At 39.1% G+C, this 18,005-nt stretch overlaps 1 protein-coding gene across 7 annotated transcripts in view; it reads right to left on the reverse strand.

Annotated features, from left to right (window-relative positions):
* Positions 1–18,005, reverse strand: part of atrx (ATRX chromatin remodeler) — a 146,013-nt gene that overhangs the window by 88,919 nt on the left and 39,089 nt on the right. For all 7 annotated transcript variants that reach the window (XM_069892819.1, XM_069892818.1, XM_069892822.1 and 4 more), the window contains 3 exons: positions 17,267–17,334; positions 5,355–8,188; positions 4,152–4,227 (listed from right to left, as the gene is read on the reverse strand). In XM_069892819.1, coding sequence (XP_069748920.1) covers positions 4,152–4,227; positions 5,355–8,188; positions 17,267–17,334 — 2,978 coding nt within the window. The remainder of the gene's footprint in view (positions 1–4,151; positions 4,228–5,354; positions 8,189–17,266; positions 17,335–18,005) is intronic.

Raw genomic sequence — 18,005 nt, forward strand, 5'->3', positions numbered from 1 at the left:
ATTTAACTTCCTTTCAGAATCAAAGCATGGCACTTCCACTACCATACTCTTTCATTATTGCAAACTTACTTCCACATCTTGGAAACACTACCTATATTTTCCTCAATTGCTTTGTTATAAGAGGGGTGCAAGGAAAGAAATGGCCAAAACTCAAGTAGAATTATAAAATTTGTTATCAATTAATCTTGCTGGAAAGCAAGTATGGCATTTAAAAATACAACACTGCTCCATTGAAATGCTCAAATTTGCATGCTTATATTCATGACTGCCATCTCAACTCACTGAACCACATGAGGTGAAGTGGTAAATATTGAGAAACATTCATTTCATTGGACAAGATACTCTGTGTCATCAGGACACAGCACCACTATGAATTCTTTAACAAAACTGATCAAGAGGGGAAAAATAATTTATGGCCCTTTTTGGTGGCTTCAACATATTAGCTTAAATTCACAAAGTTCATTAGTATCAGTTTTATGATTGGTATAGGCCAAATATTGCAATAGCATACCAATAATGCCAAAGCAAAGTCAAGTAAGAGAATAGTGCCCTATCTGCCATGAAAGTCAATAAATCATGCCTCTGGTCATAAGGAACACGAATAAAAAAAAATAAGTAGGCACTTGGCCTTTGAGCCTTATCCACAATTCAATAAGATCACAGATTGTACTGCAATTTTAAATTTAATTTACTGCCCAATATTCACATTTTACGACAAGAAACAGAAGAAAAAGAATGCAAGAAACTGGAGGCAGTCATTTGCTTTGAGCTCCATCAGATTTGGTCAATATATTGTTTATTATTCTAACCTGTTTACATGTCAGGTTCACATCCACATTTCCAATACCCAAGGGAAAATACAGTATTATTCTCCAACAGAAGAGTCTATATTTTTGTCACCACAAGAAATGCAAACAAAATCACAGCAACTATGTGGACAAGAAATTTAAACTGTAGGAGCTTGATGAACGGGGGAAAAAAAAAATCCATCAAGACTAAATAAATATATTTCTGCATTTACTTTTGCCAGTCCAGAGATAGCAACAACTGAAAACAACTATTTGGGTTCAATTCTAATTCAGCATTCATGGAAGTACACTTTGGTTTGGAATTCTTCACATTCCTTGGCAGTGAACATTTGCCAATGGCCAAACAATAAAATCAGACTTGTACCTAGACTTAGTTTCTGCAGATCTAGAAGTAGATAATTGCTTACTCTACAAGTAAGAATAATGTAAATTTGTCAACTATTCAAGTACTTTTATACATTTGAAAATGTAGGGTGCTTCTAACACAAATGTTAAGAGAAACTTTGAACTCTAGTTTATTAGAAGGTCAAAAGTAATGAGCCTGGTATGTTTTAAAAGTTGCTTTCATTCTTTTTTTTAAAAAAAAACAACCTCGTTAAAACCTACTTGAACATCAGAAAACAACTCAAAAGTAGAACACTAATTATCTTTGATTTTGACAATATCCTAATTAAAGAATTATAGCCAAGAAATGATCAACCTCATTTTTCTATTTGATCAGGGAAAACAAATTACAAAATATTTGATGTGAAAATGTAAAAATTGTTTCTGCTTCAAGGTTTTTAATCCATTGGATGTATGGTAGAACACTGATTATTTTACCCAATTGATGATTATCTTCATTGATTGTTAGATGCAGATAGATAAAATTTAGCTAGGTAAAAAAATCTGCTTACAAGTCTTAAGTGCATGTCTATTTCACTTTGGACAGCAGTAAATGGGTCTCATTCATTTTCTTCTGTAAACAGTAACAGCATCTTTGTACCCTATATTAGACATTAATGGTAATATTTTTAAGAACTACAGTCCAACATAATTTAGAAAACAAAACACCATAGTGTCTAGAAATACAGTTAACAGACAAAGGAAAATCTGAGATTGTGGAAAATATGATCCAGCAATAGTTTTTAAAAATCTGCCGAAGCAGCTCCATGAACAAGTTCAATAAGCTTTGATAAAGTCACAAAATTTATTTTTATTTTTTAAATTGAGCTATTTTCACTTTTACTATTTGGCACAACTGCCCATGGCTATAATTAACTCATATTCAATTAAGCTTGATTTTAAATTATGGAAGATGGACTGCCCCATTTGAATACAGTACTAATTTTAACATGGTTTAATTCACATCCCCACAAAGTCTTCTGGGTGTGTCAAATCTCAAACATAGTCAGTTTTTTGTTTCCTTAAAATTAATTTTAATTGAGTGGCTCCAAGCATCATTTTATTATTTTGATTCTCCACACAAAATATTAATGTTTAATACCTGACAGTATTTGGCAGCATACAAGACACTAATGACTACACTCAAATTTGCATAACCATTTCAAAATTATGCTAAGAATGCCAAGTTATATTTTGGATCATTTTGCCCATCTACGTCCTAATGTGGTGAATGTAAAAATGGAACATAAACTTATGGCTGTCAATAAGTTATATGGCGTCATCATGCATTCAAAGTCTCATATCCCACCAGAAGGACAATTATAATTCTATTGTTACAGGTTAAGAACCCCTTCTCCAAAATGCATGGGACCAGAAGTGTTTCGAATTTTGGATTTTTTTTTTGATTTTGGAACACTATTTAAAAAAAAATGCATTCATTCACATTACAATACAAATATTTACATCTGCAAAAATTAACTGAAGTAGACATGTATTGGAAAAAAAACTACACCTCCATCAGCTACGACCCATTCTCCAATTGGGATTTCTGAACTCTATTATGCACAGATGAAAAAAGTTTGGATTTTGGGTATTCGGATAAGGGGCATTGTACCTGCACCCAGCTGCATCAAATAATAGCTTATTTCTTTATTTACTTTGTACCTTAAGCAACTCTTTTGTTGACCATTTAAATCAGTGATTTGATAAGTAAGAAATAATGTTTAAAGAGTATGTATGCATAGTGAGAAGTATTTATCTATTCAGTTTTGATTAATTTGGTGATTCTGATAAATAACCTCAAGAACCATAAGTAGCAAGATGTCAGAACATCCAGACCTACCAATTACCCAATGGGAAGCCTGTTTTAAAATTTGCCCCAACTAATACAAACTGCAATTGAATGATCTTTTAGCTTCCTTAACATCAAAGGTCTCTCCAAAATATCTGGATAAACATCCTTGGGGAATATATTAGAAAATGCACATCTTCAAATGGAATTCTGAATTCTAAACAGTCTTGGACCCACATTCAGAAGTCAGGGACTCAGAACTCTCCTTCTTACTACCTAATAAAATTTTAGGTGGGCCTGTAAATAAATAATAGCAAAAGTCCCACATCCAGCTCTGCATTTATGGAACAACATTCTAAGTACGATTGCTAAAATACTTTTTGAAAAATGATTAGGTTTGTTGATCCAAATTGGCTTTCCCCAAATTTGTTCTCATGATGTATTTAATTAGATTATCGGTATTAATAGCTTTCATTATGACCAAGTCACCTCCCTTGAAAACAACATCAGAATTAACAAGTGATACCTTTATTTTCAATCTTCTTCACCTTCTAGAAAAGCTTATTTAACAATCTAATATCTTTAAATATAAATAAGATAAAAAAGACAAGTTTATAAGACAATTCTCAGTATAGATACATATCGTACTCTTTAGTAATTTTTTTTTTTAAAAAGCACTGGCCCACAAATAAAACAATGCCTTAATCTAGCAACAAGCTGAAGTTGGGCCAATTTTATTGGCATGATGTAACCACATCTAATGAAGAGTTAGAAAACACCACAAAAACATTTTGAACCACAAATTTTCTCATGTCCAAATAATTTCATCTTTATAGTTATGAAAACATGCACAATCAACTAAGACTCTGTGACAAACAACAGTATTAGTTCTGAATATTAAATTCAATTTTACCAATTCAAACCATGCAGTTTCAAATAAAAATATTGGACAAAGTATGTTTTTACAAAAAGGATTTATTAAATAAACTGAAAAAATTAAAATGCTTGAAATTCCACGTGACCTGACCAAAAAAAAAAATCAAGGTTTCTGTTTAAAACAAAGGGGACAAATGGTAGCATCATTAAGTTATGTTGCTTAAAGAAATGGCCCTTACTACGCATTGCATTTGTATTGTTTGTAAAGTCCACAACGTAGAAATTATTACCTATTCTCAGGATCGTCGTCATAATCATCACTGGCACACTGGGTGACATTTTTTGAATTGTCTTCTGCTTCATCACCTGTAAGACAAGACTAAGTTAATTAATATTAATTTCAAAATTGCAGTGCATTTGTTGGGACAATCTGCTTTGTTCATTGCCCAACTGCTCTGTGGAGAATTTCCAGCATGCAGGAAAATGCAGGACAAATTATTCACCATTGTCTCAACAAAACAAGGCAGAGGCTAAAATAGCATGCCAAAACACTTCCTTAACTTTTGGAGTTGGTATTAAACCCAGTGGGAAGAGCACAGCCGATGTTGAGCCAAAACGCCAGAGGATTCTTGACCTACAATTTATAACCAACTCTCAGCTTCCTGCCAGATAGACATAAAGCATGCATTATGTGTCACCCTTCATTGGCATGTGGGATTTCCCTCTGCTTAATTAAAATTAAACAATTATCTTCCAAACCATCGAACATTAGAGCACAGAAACAGACCTTTCAACCCTACTATTCTGCTAGTCCCACTGATCTGCACCCAGTCCATAAGCCCTTCATTCTCCTCCGACCCACGTACCTGGTCTTAATCCTTCTTAAAATGTTAAAATTGAGCCCACATTCACCACTTCAGCTGGCAGCTCGCTCTACACTCTCTTGTGTGAAGATGTTCCCCCTAATGTTTTCCCTAAACTTTTCCTCTTACACCCTTAACCCACATCCTCTGGTTTTTAACTCACCTACCCTTAGTGGAAAAAGCCTACTTACATATACTCTGTCTATACCATTTAACTTTATATACCTATATCAAATCTCCCCTCATTCCTATACTCCAGGGAATTAAGTCCTAATCTGTTTAATCTTTCTCTGCAACTCAGTTCTTAAAGTCCAGGCAATATCCCAGTAAATCTTCTCTGCACTCTTTCTATCTTATTAATATCTTTCTTGTCGTTAGGTGACCAAAACTGCACACACTACTCCAAATTTAGTTTCACTCATGTACAACTTTTCCATAACATCCCAACTCCAATACTCAATACTTGGATTGATGAAGGCCAATGTGAGAAAAGCTCCCTTTACAAGACAAACATTCAGTTTAAATTCTTGCCTATTAAATGCTTTAAGAGAACATTAATAACTAAATATACCATGCCCTGAAAACATAAAAACAATGTACAAAACCAACCCACAACAAAAATTCACATACCCGATGACTGGCAAAATCCAGATCCAGTAGTAAGCACAACATTTTCCAGGATTGGCTTTATCTTTTGCTCATCACTGCTTCCTTCTCCAGGAAGATCATGCTTGTCAACTTGTTCATCTGCTGCATCACCATCTGACGACGATGAAGAAGTTTGGTTTCTTTCCACAGCTCTTTTCATGCGTTTTAATCTGGTTGCCTTTTCTTGAACAGAGTTTGCAGCAAGTTTCTCAACAGTCCCATCTTCCGCTATTGCCTGCTTTTTTGCTTTCATTGAAGATGATTTTTTTGCTGCACTAATTTTACTCAAGTTTTTTATTTCCTTTTCTAGGTCAGAATCATAGTTGGATGAGTCAGAATGGCGAGATCTTTTTTTATTAGCAACTTTAGTTCTTTTACTCGCTCTTTTTCTTTCCTTCTCACCAAAATCTGAGCTGGAGGATGAGCACTTCCTCTTCCGTTTAAGACTGTCTGTGTTATTCGTTCGAGGCATTCGCTTTCTCAGACCAAACAAACTTGCCTTTTTAATAATTTTTTGGGATGAATCACTGTCTTTATTATCTGCATCAGATGAACTATCACGTTTTGTTGCTGCCTTCCTCAGTACTTCTGGTGTCTCATCAGAGTCAGATGTAGCTTGCACATCAGCTTTATGAGATGGATCTGATTTACCAGGGTCAGATTCTATCTCGGACTTAACACTTTTATTGGATGTTTTTGATCGGCCAGCCTGGACCTTTCCTGAAGAATGCATTTTTTCATTGTCCGTAGTTTTATTTTTTGTTTTCCTGCGCTTCTTGCCACCACCACTATCAGTATCTTCCTCAGATCTAGAGTTGACAATCCCTGTACCTACAGGACGTCGAAGGGGCGTAGTCTTTATGCGAGGAGACCGCTTTGTATCAGGGTCCTCTGACAAAACTGATGCATCATTTGCAGCATCATTCTCAACGTTTTCTGCAATAGATTTTTTCTTTCTCTTTTTTGAAACTTTTGCATTGCTCCTTTGAGAGCGCCCGCTAATCTTTTTGCTTTTAGCAACACTGACACAATCCCCAAATCTTGCATCAACCTGACCAACATTTTCTGCAATATCGCTCCTGCTATCTTCCCCACCATCATGGTTTCCATCAGACTCTGATGCGACATCAACGCCACTCCCATTATCCACTTCACAAGCATCACCATCATTTATTGCCTCAGTTCCGCTCGCACCATTCCCTGCAGCCTCAGCCCCGCTCCCGTCATCCTCCTCAGCCCTGCTCCCACCTCCCTCCTCAGGCCCGCTCCCATCTCCCTCCTCAGGCCCGCTCCCACCTCCCTCCTCAGGCCCGCTCCCACCTCCCTCCTCAGGCCCGCTCCCACCTCCCTCCTCAGGCCCGCTCCCACCTCCCTCCTCAGGCCCGCTCCCACCCCCCTCCTCAGCCCCGCTCCCACCCCCCTCCTCAGCCCCGCTTCCACCTTCCTCCTCAACCCCGCTCCTAACCCCCTCCTCAGCCTCAGTTATACTTTGTTTATTCCGCTTCAGCAATTTTTTTCCTCGTACACTAAGAGATGATTTCTTCTTACACCTCTTCAGTGAAACTGGGCTCAATTTTATTAAAAGTTCACACTTCTCTGAATGTTTTACACTAGAATCAGAGTCACACTTTGAAGATTTTCCTGAATTATTGTGACTTTCGACAGGTGCCTTAGATAACACAGCATCAAACATTGTGCTTTGACTTGCAGAATTATTCATTGTATCCAGATCTTGTAGCAATGAGTGAGAAGCCTCAAACAAATCTCCAGTTACTGAAGAAACATGTTCATCTAAACTGTTAGTCAAAGTTGCTTCTGCCATTTCTGACTCAAGTCCCACTTCTGTATTTGCGTGTGCAGCACCAGACTCATTTTGGATCAATGGATCACACAATAAACGGTCATTTTCAATGCTGTCAACTGCTGAATTCAACACTAATGTGTCCGTTTTTTCTATTGATATGACCTTTTCATCTTCAGCAGCCTTATCAGATTCACTTGAAGCCAGATGCACTTCCATTTGATCGGATTTGACTTTTGCTGAAATAGAATTTTCTACAATTGTCTCATTAGGTAATAAACAATTAGCATTTTCAGTGGATTCTTGTGCCTCGACTTTGATTACACACTTTTGTAAGGATTCAGTGGAGTTTTTATGTTCAATTTCCAAGTCTTGAATCTCTTGATCGACAGCCTCTTCCAATGCAAGATGTACTTTTTTTAGGTCACCAAGCACAGATTTAAAAGCTTTTAACTGTCTCATGTTTACATTAGGTTGAGACTCACCCAAGTCTTTCTGTTTTAAAAAATTAACAAAGCTAATATTCAAGTTAGCTGTTGTATCAATTAGCTTGCGAGCCTTCTTCAGAAGCTCTTTTGGTACTTTTAATGCCTTGTAAGAATATGTAATATTTCCAGATCCCAAAGAAAGGGTCTTCAATGAACTTGCATCTTTTTCCTGTCCATTACAATCTTTACTGGAAATTCTTTGAGTATTTTTAAAATCATGATCTACAGATTTATCACTGTCATGAAGGCCTGGAGACTTGCATTTTTCATTGTCAATTTTAAACTTTTCAAAGTCTTTCTTCTTTTTGTTTTGTTGCCATAGTTGATTAAGACATTCAAATACACTGTCACAAGCTGTGACCAAATCCAGCAAAGGCTCCGGATTACACACATAGCAGTACCACTTTTTGTTTTCATCCATAATATTGGATAGTTCCTTTCTACCCAGGTTGCGCAATATGCAACTTTTGCAAAATGCATTGTGACAAAAATCACAACAAATCAGATTTCCACCTTCAGCACACCATCTGCAGCACAGAAGAACAACTGTTAGTACAACGAAAACAAGACTGCAAAGAAAGAATAATCTTGATTCTTGATATGGTTTTCCTTTGTTGATGACCAAAGCCAACAGCTACAAGAACATGGCTAGAAATCACATCTTTGTCAGCCACATGTACCTTAAGTACATTCATTATGTTCGTTGAATGAGCACATTAAAAATCTTATTCCCTCTCCCTCATTAAATCAGCTGTTTCCAAGTGCTGAATGATAAAGATAAACTTCATCACATCTTTAAGATTACTCAGCTGTTAACTTTTCAGTCATTTCCTGACATGTTTGAAATAGAAATTCCACATTAAATGGGTATGTTATGTCTTTGCTTTACTAGTTCACTACTTGAGGTCATCTAACTGGAATGAAAGTGGGCAGAATACATCCTATTATCCTCAGTTCTCTCAAAATTCCTGTCCATTCCTCTGAATTTGTCCTCTACTGCAACTCTAAGATTAAACATTGAGTAGCCCAACACAACTGGTTGTTTTAGATAACATTTTCGACCACATACTCAGATGTTGACGGGGGGAGGGGGTGGTTGGTGGGAAAAGAAAGGAAATCAAATCTGGGACTTGCTAAAATTTAAAAAACTATAATTGCAATAAAGGCAAAGTTCAAGGCTTGAATTCACCAAGTTCCAATAACTGTCTGAATCATAATAATTGGAGGAGAATTAGGCCATTCAGCCCATCAACTCTGCTCAGCCATTCAAATCATTTTACTTTCAACTTTTCGCCTAGCTTCTCCCTATAACATTTTATACCCTTACTAATCAAGAACTTATCAACTTCTTCAAATATACCCACAGACTTACTTCAACAGCCATCAGTGTCAATAAATTCCAGATTCACCATCCCCGGCTTAAGAAATTTCTCATCTCTGTTCTAAAAGGATGTCCTTTTATTCGGAATGGTGCCTCCTGGTGCTAGACTCTCCCAGGACTGTAAGCATCTTCAAGGGAAAGTGAGACCTGTTCTGACAGGACAGCTTGCACCTGAACTGGAGGGGGACTAACATCCTTGCAGATAGTTTTGCTGGTGCTGCTCTGTTTGGGGGGTGGGGTGGGGAGAGTTTAAACTAGAGTGGCAGGGGGATAGGAACCAGAGTATAAGAATAGATAGTGAGGTGAGGAGTATAAAGGACATGCAACAACTGCATGGATAGAATAGAAATCAAAGGTTTGTACGTGATAGAAATGTTCTCAGGTGTATTTATTTCAATGCAAAGAGTACTGTTGGAAAGGTAGACTGATTGGCAGTTGGGATTATGACATCATTGCTATTAGTGAGACTCAGTTGCAGGAGGGGCAGAACTAGCAGCTCAATATTCCAGGGCTCTGCTGTTTCAGACATGATAGAGGGGGAGGAGTGGCATTACTTGTCAGGGAAAATATCACAACTGTGCTTACACAAAAGCCCTGAAGGCTTATCTACAGAGGCCATATAGGTGGAGCTGAGGAACCGGAAAGGTGTGACCATACTGACAGGGTTGTATTACAGACCACCCAATAGTCAGAGAATTGGAGGAGCAAATCTGTAGAGAGATAGCAGACCAACGCAAGAAACAGAAAGTTGTGATAGTCCACATATTGACTGGGACTCTCCCGCCCCTGCAAAAGGGATGGATGGCTTGAAATTTGTCAAATGTGCTCAGGAAAGTTTTCTAAATCAATATATAGTGGTACCAACGAGAAAGGATGCAATACTTGATCTCCTATTAGGGAACCAGACAGATCAGGTGACAGAAGTATATGTAAGTGAATATTTTGGATCCAGTGACCATAATGTCATTAGTTTCAAGTTAATTATAGAAAAAAGGTCTGAAGACAACCTGGTTGCATCCTTGGTCCAAGCATTGGCACCTTGTAGACTATATCTTGGTGCACCAGAGAGACCTTTGGACGTCTTACTCACCCAAGTAATAAACAGCACAGAGTGTCATTGTCTTGTCTGCTGAAAACTCAGTCTCCACTTCAAACCCAAGCCAAAGAGAGGAGGTGCTCCAAGGAATAAGTTCCAGGTTGAAAATCTCCAGTCAACTGAAGTGAAAGCTGACTTCCAGGCGAATCTTCAGTCGAGGATTGAGGATCCCAGTTTCCCAACAAACCCCTCTCCAGAAGTGCTTTGGGAAAATCTAAAAATGACAGACCTCTCAAGAAGTTCTAGGGTTTTCCCACAAAAAAAGAACAAAGACTGATTCAATGAAAGCAACCAGGAGATCCAAGAATTGATAGCGAAGAAGAGATCCGCACCAGTCGCACCTTGCCCAACCATCTTGTCTTGATAAGAAAGCAGCCTTTCATTTTGTATGCAGCAATTTCCAGTGCAGTTTCGAGAGATTCAGAATGTGTGGTGGACCAACCACGCAGAGATCTCAGCTTTGTGCAGACACCAGTGACTACAGAGGGTTTTATGAAGCCATGAAGGCTGTGTATGGCCCTTCTCACTCCTGTCCAGAGTCCCTTATTCAGTGCAGACGGCCAGGCACTCTGCACAGACAAGGCATCCATGCTGAACCCGTGGTTGGAACATTTCCAGACTCTCTTCAGTGCCAACCACATGGTCCAAAACTCAACAAGTCATTGTATCCTACAACGCCAGAGAAAATGTAACTGGACAAGATTCCAACCCTAGAAAAGACTATCAATGCCATAGAGGAGTTGAAAAGTGGTAAAGCAACAGGAGTCAATGGAATCCCAGCAGAGGTTTGGAAGCATGGGGGCCCAGTGCTGCTGCTGGAAACAAGGCAAACTACCACAGTACCTTTGTGATGCAGTCATCATCACCACGTACAAGAACAAGGGAGTTGGGACTGCTCCAATTACCGCAGGATAACTCTGGTCTCCGTTACAGGAAAAATCATTGCACGAGCACTCCTGAACAGACTGGTGACCATCCTTGTTGAAGTAATTTCCCAGGGAGTCAGTATGGCTTCAGAACCAACAAGAGCACCATCGACAAGGTATTTGTTCTCAGGAAGCTGCAAGAAAAGAGTACGGAAAAGAACAAGGGACTATATGTGATGTTTGTTGACCTCACCAAAGCGTAAAACACCGTGAACAGGAAAGGTTTGTGGAAAATCATGGAATGACTGGAATGCCCCCAAAAAGATCAGCGTGTTCAAATCAGAAACAACCTCTCAGAGCCCTTCTCAATAGGCAACGGTATAAAGCAAGGGTGTGGCCGACTCCCTTCATCTTTTTCAGCATGATGCTCCAAAGGGCCACAGAAGACCTTGATAACAAGGACGGGGTCTACATCCAATACCACACCAATGGCAGCTTATTCAATATGAAGCGACTACAGTCCCACACCAAGACATTGGAGCTACTCATCGCCAATGATACTGCCCTTGTTGCCTATACAGTAACAGCCCTGCAGTGTATAACATCCTGCTTTGCGAAGGCTGCCAAGCTCTTTGGAATGGAAGTCAATTTGAAAAAGACAGAAATTCTCCAACAGCCAGCAGCTCAGGAAAAGTACCTCCATTACTATCAGCAAGACTGAGCTGAAGACAATCCACCAGTTCAGGTACTTGGGGTGCACCATCTCGTAAGATACCAAGATCGATGAAGAGGTTGATAAAAGACTGGCAAAGGCAAACAGCGCATTCAGCAGGCCATACAAGTGTCTGGAACAACAAGCATCTGAAGAAAGGCACAAAGATCAGTGCATTTAGAGCTGTTGTACTGACCACCCTCCTGTACAGCTCCAATTGGAGGGTCACCTACTGTTACCACCTACAACTTCCACCAGCGCTGCCTCCACATCACACTCAACATCCTCTGGAGTGCTTCATCACCAACATTCAAGACCTCAAACAGGCAGAGGTTATCAGCATTGAGACCTTGCTGATGAAGACGCTGCTACGCTGGGCAGGGTACGTCTCTAGGATGGATCATCACCTGCCAAAGATTGCACTATATGGTGAACTCTCACTGGTCACCGTAAGAGAGAGGCTCCAAAAGAGGTACAAGGACTCTCTGAAGAAATCCCTGGGTGCCTATCACATTGACCACTGCCAGTGGTCTGCTCTAGGCTCCGATCGCATGGCCTGGTGACACACCATTCACGAGTTTGTCTCCTCCTTTGAGAACAAAAGGAGATGGAGGAAGAACTGTGATACAGCAGCACGAAGCCCAGAACAGAATTTTTCTTGCAGCGCTGCGGTCAGGCATGTCTATCCCACATTTGCCTCATCAGCCACCAGCGAGCCTGTTGAAGACATGGACAGCCGCCTTCCTAAATATTCATTTGTGAAGTCAAGCTATGATGATGAATTATGGATAAGGATAGGTCTGGTCCTCAAATTGATATTCTAAATTGGATAAGGGATCTAGGAAGAGTGGATTGGGACAAGCTGTTTTCTGGCAAGGATATGTTCAGTAAGTGGAATGCCTTCAAAGGCAAAATTTTGAGAGAGTGATGTGATGGAATTGTGCTATGATAAATCTTTTGTTATAATTATATATTTATTAGTAAAGGAATGTGTGGGTGAACAGGGAAACAAAGACACACAGAGAATATTTCTGAAACCTTTTAAATAGCAGAGGCTTTATTAAGAAACAATTTTGAGACACAGAGAGTCTGCTAATTCAATATTCTGCTGAAAAAAAGGACATCTGATTAAACGAAAGACAATAACGTTTGCTGAGAGATGGCATCTGTTTAAACAAAGCAAGCTTTTGCTTGTAGTCTGAGCAAACAGATCGGAGGCATTGGCTCATAAAGTTTTGATAGAAATAAAAGAAGTGAGTGATGAGGTCACGCAAATTCAATACTTCAGAAAATACATCTTTAATATTGCACCAAGAAACATCTGATGTCAGAAAACCAGTAGCCTCTAGAAAGAGAGGTACTGTTCTTATTGTATTCTCTATACCATGGGAGAAACAAATACGTGGCAAGGAAAGGCCACTTCAGCTGTCTCTTTGAAAAGAGCACAGATTCACTGTGTCCATTTCTACATGGCCACTTCATGTAACCCTTAGCTGGGTTTGTGAAATCATCGTGGAAGAAAATTTCTGAGCCTCAATGCAAGAAAAAAATCATTCGTATGAAGAAACAATTCTCTGAAAACAACTCTAAGAATTTTTTGAGCTTTGAGAAGTCTGATTCCTCACACCTACCCTATAATTATTTTTGAGCAACAACTTAAAAGTATCTGAGTTTCAACACAAAACTGCCAACTTTAAAAATTGATTCTTTTTTTTTTTACAATCATGGTTTTGGGACCTGCCACACATACACACACTCATGCACAGTGGGTTAAGTTAGAAATGTTATTAATAGTTATTAAATAAAAATATCTTTTTGAAGACACCATCGTCTTGGTTAATTTCTATTGGTGTTGGTCCAGGTTGCAACAGTGCAAAGTTTGCATGTTCCTATCAGGATTAAAGTTAGCATTCATAGGGAACCTTGGCTTTCAAGAGATATTAGCAATCTGGGTAAGAGGAAGAGAGAGGTGTACAGCAGATATGGGCAACAAGGAGCAAATGAGGTACTTGAAGAGTATATAGAAAATGCAAGGTAATACTCAAGAAAGAAATCAGGAAAGCAAAAAGAGGACAAGACTGCTTTGGTACATAATTTGAAGGTAAACCTGAAGGGTTTCTACAAGCATGTAAAGAGTAAAAGGATAATAAGGGACAAAATTGGTCCCCTCAAAGATCAGAGTGATGGTCTATGTTTGGAGCCTAATGAGATGGGAGAGATCTTAAACAGTTTTTTTTTCAAAAGTATTTACTCAGGAAACTAGTATGGTGTATAAGGAAAGGAAACTGCAGTAGTAGCATGGAACATATAGAGATTAAAGAGGAGGAGGTGTTTGCTGCCTTTCAGCGAATAAAGGTAGATACATCTCCAAAGCCTGACATAATATTCCCTTGGACCTTGAGGGAGACTAGTATAGAAATTGCAGGGGCCCCGGCAGAAATATTTAAAATGTCCTTATCTACAGGTGAGGTGCCAGAAGGATTGAAGGGTGCTCATGTTTTCTCTTGTTTAAAAAAAAGTAAACCATGAAATTACAGGCCATTGAGCCTGATGTCAATGGAGGGTGTTTGGAGAGATCAGATATACAAGTATTTGGACAGCCAAGGGCAGATTAAGGACAGTCAGGTTTTAGGTTCGACTTAACAAATTTCATAGTTTTTCAAGGAGGTTACAAGAAAGTAAATGAAAGAAAGGCTATGGATCTTGTCTACATGGACTTCAGTAAGGCCTTTGACAAGGTCCCACATGGGAGCTTAGTTCAGAAGGCTTAGACACTAGGTTGTAAACTAGATTTGAAATTGGCTGAATGGGAGAAGACAGAGAGGTAGTGGATGATTGCTTCTCAGACTGGAAGCCTGTGATTAGTGGTTGTGCCTCAGGGATCTGTGCGAGAACCATTGTTGTTTGTTGTTTACATCAATAATCTGGATGATAATGTGGTAAATTGGATCAGCAAGTTTGGTGATGACACTAAAATTGGAGGCATTGTGGACAGAGAGGAAGGCTTTCAAAACTTGTAGAGGGATCTGGACACCAACTGGAAAAATGGGCCAGAAAATGGCAGATGGAACTTAATGCAGACAAACCAAGGTAGGACATACTGTGACAGATTATGTTATATTTTATATTGTATATAGAAATGTTTTATAGGAGATAACTGTGGCAGTTTTTTTTTTAAAATGCAGGTTACATACAAACACTTCAAAACAAATTTCATTTAAAATGCCAGAGCTCTGGTCAAGCCAGACAGTTCAGGCTCCGAGTGCCTTTGCACAAACTTTGAAGAATGCCTATAAGGACTTCAGAAGTAGGTGTTAATTGGACATGCTGTGAAGTAATGGATTATTGTTTTGGAAAGCCACAGATGAACAAACTCAGATGATGAGGTCTAGAGTGGAGGGGGGGGGGGGGGAGGAAGGGGGAGAGAATTCAGTTCTACAGCAACTGTGAATCAAAGGACTTTTCTGAACTTACACATTACATACATGTGCGCTTAGAATTAGAAGGGGATTAAGTGAAGTTTAAGTTAATAGTAAGAAGTTAGAGTGATCCTGTTTTCATGTTTAAAGATAATTAACAGCAACTTTTGTTTAAGTAACCATTTGTCTTGGTGAATTTCTATTGCTGCTGGGTTTTGGGGTCCTCTAAGCTCTTAACAATGCATAGTAAATGGTAGGGCACTGAGGAGTGAGGAGAAACAAAGGGATCTAGGAATAGATCCCTGAAAGTAGCATCATACATAGAGAGGGTTGTAAAGAAAGGTTTTGCCATTTTAGCATTCATATATCAAATTATATCATGGTGAGGTTGTATAAGACATTGGTGAGGCCAAATTTGGAGTATTTTGTTCAGTCTGGTCAACAGGAAGAATATCAGTAATATTGTGCAGAGAAGATTCACTAGGATGTTGCCAGATCTTCAGGAGTTGAGTTGCATGGAAAGATTAAAAAGGTTAGGAATTTATTCCTTGGAACGTAGAAGAATGAGGGAGATTTGATAGAGGTTTACAAAATTATGAGGGGTATAGACAGTAAATGCGAGTAGGCTCTTTCCACTTAAATAGGAAATAAATATGAGAGGTCATGGCTTTAGAGTGAAAGGTTTAGGGCAAACTTCTTCACTCAGAGAGTGGTGGGAGTGTCGAACGAGCTGCCATCTGATGTGATAAACACAAGGTCACTCTTAAGTTTTAAGAATTAATTGGATAGATATATGGATGGGAGAGGTCTGGAGGGTTACTGAATGGGTGCAGGTCTGTGGGATCAGCAGAATGATGTTTCAGTGCAGACTAGAAAGGCCGAATGGCATGTTCTCTGTGCCGTGGTTTATCCACATCTACTCTAGCCATACCTTTCAATATTTGATATGATTCAATGAGATTCCCCCCTCATCCTTGTAAATTGAAGCAAGCCCAAGGCCAAGCCATCAAATACATTTCATGTTAACCCTCTCATCCCTGCAATCATTCTTGTAAACCTACACTGGACTCTCAGCAATATTAATACATCATTCCTTAAAGGGCCCAAAACTGCTGGCAATACTCCAAATGTGGTCTAACTGAAGCCTATAAAGCTTCAACATTACATCTTTGCCCTTGTATTTTAGTCCTCTTAAAATGAACATTAACATTATATTTGCCTTCCTGACTACTGATGCAACCTGAAACCTTTAGGAAATCGAGAACGAGATCACTCAAATCCCACTGGAACTCTGCTTTCTGAATTATCTCCCCATTTAGAAAATCATCTACTTGCTTATTCCTTCTACCAAAATGTATGACCATACATTTCTCTGCACTGTATTCCATTGCCTCTTCACCCATTCACCTCATATTTCTACCTCCTCAACACTACCTTCCCCTCCACCCATTTCATATAATCTTGGCCAAAAAACCATCAATTCTGTCCTACAAATCATTTATATACAGCATGAAAAGTAGCAGACCCAACACTCACCCCCAGTCCACTAGTCACTGGCAGGCAGCCAGCCAGAAAAGACCCCCTTTTACTCTTTAGCTTCAGCCAGATAGCCGATCTTCTATCCAAGCTAGTACCTTTATTATAATACCATTGGGTCCCATCTTGTTAGCAGCCTCATGGCGCGGCACCTTATCAAAGGCCTTCTGACGATCTAAGCAAACAAAATCCTTTGACTGTCCTGCTCATTACTTCCTCCAACGTGTAGATCAGGCAAGATCCCAGTTAAAGGTAACCATGTTGACCAGCAGATTTCATCTTGTGTTTTCCAATGCAGCAAAACGTCATCCTTGATAATGGACTTTAGAATCATGAAATTGAGTTAACCAATTGGGCATCCAGAGTCCTAGATACGTGATCCTTTAAGATGAATTAGCTCTTTCCATCATATTTATTTGTGCAGAAAGGTTTTGGTATTGTTAATTAAACAATTTGAGTACCTATATATAAAACTAAGTTTTAATTTTCTTTTTAAAATGTTTAAAAAGGGAACCAACAATCCCAACAATTCAACCAAAGTTTATTTTTTTTGGCTTGCAAGTGCAATGAGTCAATAAAATAAAATGTGGCTTGCCTGCACTGTTCATCCATATCATCAACATCTCTGCTAATGTCATCACTCATGTAGTACTTATGGCAATTCTGCAAAATAACAGGATTACATCATATGTATTGTGAGAGAGTTTTAACAATAGATATATCATTAAAATCTTTAACTCAGTTATGTCACTGCATTACCAATAATATTGAAACCAACACACCCTTCCTTGTCCTTATTGACAGAGACATATTTCAATCAGAGACATGGTCTTGGGAAATTTAATAAGAAGGCATCCCAATAAAAAAGATTAATTGCACACTTCATTCTTAAGACAGTCAAAAAATGCTTTGCCGAGTCTAAACATTTGGCTATTTTTTTTAAATCAAGCACCTCAGTGCTTTTTCTTCTCATTTTGTTATGCAAGTAATAGTCTCATCCTAGGTTTTGGTAGACACACCTCCATTCCTCCAGAAAAATTCAGAACTTCAAATTCTACAGCATAATGAACATTATGAAGTACAGGCATATGATCCTTTATCCAGAACCCTTGGGGGGCAGTGGGTTCTGAATTTCAGATTTCGGAAAGCCCACCCAAATTGTGCTGCCATATCCACCCCAACCATCTTCCAGTTGCTTGGCCGTCTTCCCCAAGCGCTGGTCCCTCGGCCACCCCCCTCCCCAAGCGCCGGCTGCCTCCCCCAAGCGCTGGTCCCCCGGCAGCCTCCCTCAAGTGCCGGCCACCTGGTCGCCTCTCTCTCCACATACTGGATTT

Source organism: Narcine bancroftii, chromosome 8, assembly GCF_036971445.1.
Source record: "Narcine bancroftii isolate sNarBan1 chromosome 8, sNarBan1.hap1, whole genome shotgun sequence".
NCBI classification, from domain to species: Eukaryota; Metazoa; Chordata; class Chondrichthyes; order Torpediniformes; family Narcinidae; genus Narcine; species Narcine bancroftii.